Source organism: Brassica oleracea, chromosome C4, assembly GCF_000695525.1.
Source record: "Brassica oleracea var. oleracea cultivar TO1000 chromosome C4, BOL, whole genome shotgun sequence".
NCBI classification, from domain to species: Eukaryota; Viridiplantae; Streptophyta; class Magnoliopsida; order Brassicales; family Brassicaceae; genus Brassica; species Brassica oleracea.
In genome coordinates this window covers 2886492-2893201 of record NC_027751.1, presented here as the reverse complement: position 1 = coordinate 2893201, position 6710 = coordinate 2886492, and the positions used below count along the sequence as shown (strand labels likewise).

Below are 6710 nucleotides of genomic sequence, written 5' to 3'. Positions count from 1 at the left end.
TTACTTCTCCGACTGAGTGTCCAAATGGTAACATGTACCTCGGTTCTAATTGTATAAAAACTTGTATACATAGATATTTTAATTTTTATTATAATTAACTGTGGTGTTGTTTTAATGGTTCGATTACCATTTGAAACATGAGTCTCATATGAATGATGATCAATTAGGCTTTGTGGGTTTGAGTAGTTAGGGTAGTTTGGATGGTAAGACCGGAATCTAGTCAAATTAAACCAAAATATTTTGGTTAATCTCGGTTCAATAGTAGTTTGGTTTTCAATTTTTTTTTTAATTAATCGCAGTTTTTAGTTTCAGTTATATTTAGGTTAATTTTTTTTGCTAATTCGAGTAGTTCAGGTCAAAATTTTGTTGACCAAAAAAAAGTTAAAAAAAAAATGAACTAACCGAAAACTGAATTTTTTTTATAAACCTGCCAAATTAAACCAAACTGATTATCGAACTAATTAACAGAAATTTAGGTTCCGTTCGTTTTTTAACCGCTGGCCTATCATATCAATAAATGTAAAATATTCCATTTTTTCTCTAATCCCATTTACATACCATTATTGACCAAGTCATGCAACTGTATAGTAATAATACTGCAACAGATAACAAGTTTTACAAATGAAATAGTTAATATAAAATCTCTTCCTCTGAAACCTTATGTAATGACAAATAAAAAAGAATAAACAAAAACAGAAAACGTTATGTTACATATAAGTGTTTGTTACATGGTTGGCATTAGAAGAAGAAGGCATAAAAGCAAGAACCATAAGCAGAAACATAATCCCAATAGGAATGAGAAGTAGCATAAAGGGAGGAGGAGGCAATGGTGGAAGAATCAAGGGAAGGATCAAGAGAGATGCTGTGAGACCAACAAGAACAACCACTGACTCTAAACTGAAGTAACTCGCCGTTACTAGCTTCCTCGGTTTGCTGCTCTGAGAAGCAGTCCGGATATATTCTTGCTTACTCATCATAGGAGCTTGAGCTGATCCACGAAAACTCATGTCTTTTCGGTTATCTCTTTTCGTATCCATGATTTTCTTGTTGGTCCAAGAATGGTGTTGAGGTCATTCAAAAGAAACGGTTCACTTTGTCTTGATCTGTATCTTGAGTTCTTTGAGCTAAACTCCTTCGGCGAGAAGAAAAAAGAAGATTTAACCTTCGAAAGACTTTGAAACCTTTCTTTGTAGAGAAAATACAGAAGAAGTAACAAAGTTGGTGATATAGAGTTTGGTATATAAAAGCTGGTAAGAAGATATAAAAGTGAAGAAGAAGACAAGTAGCTATACAAAGAAAGGAAAAAAAATAAATAATCTCTTTTGGGGTTAGACTCTTGTGGAATTAGAGAAGAAACAAGAAAGAGAGCAAGGTTCAGTGAATTTCCAGATTTTTTTTTAGGCTATGATAATGTTTATATAGGACTAATATTTTTTTTAATTTTCTCTTTGGGGGGTGACAAGTGTGACAAGCAAGTTGTTTGCTGATTCTGGAAGGTAGGCATGCAAAACTAGAATACTTGGCTTCTCTCTCTATCAAAAGGTTGGTTCTTCTCCCCTAGACACTTTATCTCTCTTGACGTAGGCTGGAATTTATTTGAGGTAAGCCTCTGTTTGAAGTGGAGGTTTGTGTTTTTCTTTTTAGATTTGTTTTGAGGAATATTCTATGGTGGTTTAATTAAAACGAATGTATAATTCGTCTATTGTAGACTTGTAGTTATGTTTCTTTTTTTACTTATTAATCTCGTATTATTTATGAAATTTATAGTAAATAAAACATTAACCACTTGATGTTTTAAAACAAACAAAAAAAATCTAAATCTTTTCTTTGTTACAGAAGACTTTGAAATGTGATGGCGTTATTTATGGCTTGGTTGACATTGGACATGATCCTGATAACACACATTATATCAACACACAACAATTAGCCACTAAAATGCTTGAAACATATTATTAGAGATTGTTAGCTATTAAACGTTTGAAAGTAATCACTTAATCTGTGTACTATATGCATTGTTTATTACAGTAGTATTATTATCATTCAGGGTTGTAATCTATTGAAACTATGGACGGAAAAATAAAAGGTACAAAGTAAAGATTCGAATTCATCTAATCATCTGCACTAGAGGTGGATTCAAGTGATAACAATGATTAAATATAGTGAATTTACCCGTTTAAATTTGACAAATATATACACGAATAGTAGTTTGTATATATAAACTGTACAGTTATATTTTCTATCTAATAACAATGTTGTTTATATGTTTATCGACCAATTACAACCCATAATGTTACTCTTCTATTCAGTATTTCGTGTGGTGTTTTACAAAAAAAAAGTATTTCGTGTGGTGGATATATCATATAATAGTGTGTTCCTAGTGGGACAGTTGGTCCAATATTTATTTTTCTTTGGTTTTAGTGTTTTCTAAATTCTAATCGCTGTTGTCAAAAAAAAAAAAAATCTAATCGTTACGATATTATCTTCTTTCTATGCCCATATATTTTTGCAAAATATTAGTAATAGTTAAAAGCAATGCTAATTTCTGCGTTTTACATGATACATTTTGTTGCGTGATTATTGAGGGACATGATGTTTCCGTATGATGTTTCCGTAAGCAGCTCGTGTTTGGCATTTCGGGTATTAACCAATTGACAGGTTACCAACACATTGCTTATTTACCTAACTAAATTCAATGAATCACATATAGTATATGACAACAAGACCTAACTTAATTACATCATTAAGAACTTACATCCCCTTCATAAATAAAAGCAGAACGTTACAACGAGACACCGATAAAGAGATGATGCATGCATACTTGAAATCTTACGATAAAATAGATATTACGAGTTGCAAAATATAATAGTGGATATCTTTCCGACACTAAAGGATATTCAACTTATCTTGCGGATATGTACTTATCGATGCTACACATTTGAGTAGTTGACTAGTTGTGTAAAGAGATCGAGCTCAATCTCTTTTTTTTTGGCAGCCGAGCTCAATCTCTTAATTTTCCTGATCAAAAAAAAGATTTTATTCGTAGGCAAAACCAAGAAAGATATATCTATATATATATATATATATATATATATCTTTTTTTATAGGTGAACAAAAAAAACAGTATGATTATTTTACAGAAGGTTTTGTGGATTCTGTTAGTATTATATATAATTTTTAAGAAATTAGAAAGCAAGTGTTACAAAAGAAAAAGTTAGAAAACAAATAAATGCTGGAAAGGGAAAGGGAAAGGTACAGAAATGGCAAGTGGCAACCCATGCATGATTGCCTTGAACATCGCAAACCCTTCCTCTAGATTGCATGTCTAGTGGTTGTGGACCAGTTGCAACAATATTCAACAAAATATAATTACTTTATTATAACTATATTATATAAAAAAAAATTATTCATATTATTATAACTATATTATATAATTTGCATAATACATAAGCATTATTATCTCAATAACGAGTTTAAATGATATGCCCACAGCTTTTTTTCTGAGAACTATGATATGCCCACAGTTTCATCACATATTCGAGTATTATTGATCATATTTCTCTACTAGGACTATCCCTTAATAATTTTGATGGCTTTACTTTCGGATTATAGATATACACATATATTTAAAATAGTATATAGTACTGTATAACATTAGCGAAAAACATTAATGAACAATTAAATACACAATGATTTCAAAAGGTACATAATGTGGATGAAATTGCACATGACAATATCACGCGGCTCGTTCCGATCGATTCAATGCATATGATCTCGACCAACTTGCCTTATTAATACTCCTCGTACAACTCTTCAATCTCTTTCTTCTACGTTTTACATTTTCAGTTTTCCTTTTCTTTGATATACATTACCTTTCTCTTCATCACCTAACGGTCCTAACCCATATATCCATTATATTCAACCATATGCATTATTAATTAATCTCGGAACTATTGATAAATTAATCCCTACACTGTCATTCATATACAAAGCTAAGTATTTATGTTCTTTCGGGGTAAAGGTAAGAATATATGGGGGACATATACTTTAATTTTGTGATGAAGTCTGGGCAAAGATATGACCAGACTGAAAAGGGAATTAAAAGAACGGTGATAAGAAAATAAATTAAAATTCATGCATCTCATTCATAATGAAGGTATTGGATTCATTGCATGTGTGGACATATCTATATACCAAAACCTGAAAAGCTAAAGAATACTCAGTATAAAACTAAATAAAAGGAATAACATATATAAAGAGTAAAAATAAAATGATTGAATAAGTATGGAGGAGTAGGACCCAATATGGCAAGCATGGTGGCTGCTCTGTTGTTTTTGATACAATCTTCAAATTCTGTGTGCTCCCTTAACAAAAAAATCTAATACCATTCTTGGGTTTTTTCCCAATACCTGCTTTAAACTTTTTAAATAGTTTGGTTGCTTAAACCAATGAAAATGTCAAATTGTCTTTCTTGAATTTTGTTTAATAGAAAAAGGCATCTTGATTTTTGACAACAGACATCTGGTTCAAAGTACAAATACATGTCATTAAAAAAAAAGTCATTTTTTCTGAAGTTGGGGAATATTTGAAAGTAACAAGTCAAAAAAGACGATTTGTTTTGGATTTTTTTTATGTCGTTAGGATTGATTCAGTGTATTGTCCCAACCTTTTGACTCCTTTAATTCACTTTGTGTTTCAACTTTTCATCTCTTTCCTCATCCAACCTGCTACTAGTCTACTACTACTCACTTAATATTGCAAAAACGCGTTTTATCAAAACGTTTCTGACGCTCAAAACGTTTGATTTCAAGTTTCCAGAAGAAAAAAACACGTAACAATATTCATAACCAACTCTCAAAAAGATGCATTTGAAGAAAACGTTAACTTCTTGTGTTCGTAACATCACATCTTGGCCTCTCTAGCAGCCAATCTCTTCTTCTTTTTCTTGACACTAGCAGACTTGTAACCACCTTTGCACGGCTTCCCCCAGGGGCTAACCGACGTCCTTCCTCTGCTTCCACTACTTTTGCTCTTCCCTTCACCACCACCGTGAGGATGATCACATGGATTCATAGCCACTCCTCTCACTTTGGGTCTTATCCCCAGCCACCTGCTCTGTCCTGCTTTATACAGCTTCTTCACTCCATGAGACGGGTTCGAGACAGTACCGATCGTGGCGCGGCACCTGGCGTTGATCCACCTGGTGTCACCTGATGGAAGCTTTATCAAGCACTTGCCTGAAGCAGGCTCCTTGAGGATCTTGGCGTTTGTTCCTGCGGCTCGGACTAGCTTGGCGCCTTGGCCAGGGTTCATCTCGATGTTGTGGATGATTGTTCCTATGCGCATCATTCCTAGTGGCATGGAGCTTCCTATCATTGAGTTGATGTCCATGTGGAGCATCTTTTCTTCCATCTCTGCCACAAGCGTTTTGTTCTGCACATCACCAAAACCTGCCAAAAAAAAAGACATACATACTGAGAATAACTCAATCCTAGTTATAGAAAAAACCATACATACAGTATACATGAACATAACGCAAGTCCCACAAAGTACACTTAAATGCATCGGTTTTATGTACTAGATTCATCATTTTGAATACAACCATAAAGTAATGTTATTTGAGGCACTAACACCAGAGACATGAGAAGAATGTAGCACCAGATATAAGAAATGAAAAATAGCACCAGAGTTGGAGAGATCCAAGTGTATCCCTTGGAGAGATCAAATGATCATGAATGCTTCCAACACAAAGATTATGTCAACATGAAGTAATCGAGTAACATAAACCAAGTCCTACAAAATACCTATATGCATTTGTTATATGCACTTGATTGATCATTTTAGATACAACCATAAAGAGATCTTCTTTGAGGCACTAACAGAAGAGTTATGAGAAGAATGTCGCACCAGATTTAGGAAATGCAAATAGAGTTGGAAAGATTCAAGTGTAGCCCTTGCAGTTGCAGAGCTGTAACGATCATGAATTTTTCTTTCAACACAAAACTATCTCAACATGAAGTAGTCGAGTACTCATTTTACAAAATTGTGTAAATACATAAATATGAAGAAGAGAAACTGCGAAATGCTGGACGAACAAGGCTGTTGAATAAAGAAGCAGAAGCTCGAGCTCTGCATAGCGCCACAAGGGCCGACATAGGAGTGACTGAACGAGAAAAGTAAAGATTTTTCCAATCTTATCTACAGCCTATCAAAATTAACAGCCTTAAAGTATGGTTCTTGACGGCACGATCAATTCTATCGACACAGATCACAAAAAAAAACCATCAAAAAACGATATTTGATTGATTCCAAGTTAAAAACTTTACGATTACTACGAGCCGCGCATTACTATAAAACTTATAGAGATCAACAAGACGAACCTGAGAGATGCGGAAACGATGAAGCTTAGAGAACGCGGCGAGGAAATGGAGAGCTAAAAAGAGTTCGGCATTAAACCATGACTCAAGAAGAAGCCTACTGATTTACAATAACCGGTTTAAACCACCCGTTACTCAGAAAAACGATCTCATGTGAAAGGTTTAAACTTTTCCCTACGAGGTAAAACAGCTGACGGTAACAGTTAAATAGAGTAATCTCGAGTAAGTTCATTTCCAACCCAACATCCAATTCGAAACTCTACGTTAATGTGATATTGACACTAAAATTTTCTACAATCCAACACTAAAAATCACATTCTCTATTTTAATGAAATA

The 6710-nt window shown here is 33.7% G+C and overlaps 1 protein-coding gene across 2 annotated transcripts; it reads right to left on the bottom strand.

Annotated features, from left to right (window-relative positions):
* Positions 1-4750: 4750 nt before the first annotated feature.
* LOC106339453 (60S ribosomal protein L2, mitochondrial-like) lies at positions 4751-6310 on the bottom strand. 2 transcript variants are annotated; one of them, XM_013778264.1, is made up of 2 exons: positions 6053-6310; positions 4751-5447 (listed from the first exon to the last, which is right to left on the bottom strand). In XM_013778264.1, exons 1-2 carry the CDS (start codon positions 6150-6152, stop codon positions 4900-4902), a joined length of 648 nt encoding a protein of 215 aa, XP_013633718.1. In that variant the 5' UTR covers positions 6153-6310; the 3' UTR covers positions 4751-4899. The 2 variants fall into 2 exon arrangements, with proteins under 2 accessions (XP_013633718.1, XP_013633719.1); XM_013778265.1 differs by lacking the exon at positions 6053-6310 and adding an exon at positions 5579-5679 and having other exon boundaries at positions 4751-5492.
* Positions 6311-6710: the final 400 nt, after the last annotated feature.

Coding starts and splice junctions, on each gene's coding strand:
- LOC106339453 (XM_013778265.1), bottom strand. CDS start 5,639: ATGTCTCTGGTGTTAGTGCCTCAAATAACATTACTTTATGGTTGTATT. Junction 5,493..5,578: donor TTGTATTCAAAATGATGAAT/CTAGTACATAAA, acceptor TTTTTTCTATAA/CTAGGATTGAGTTATTCTCA.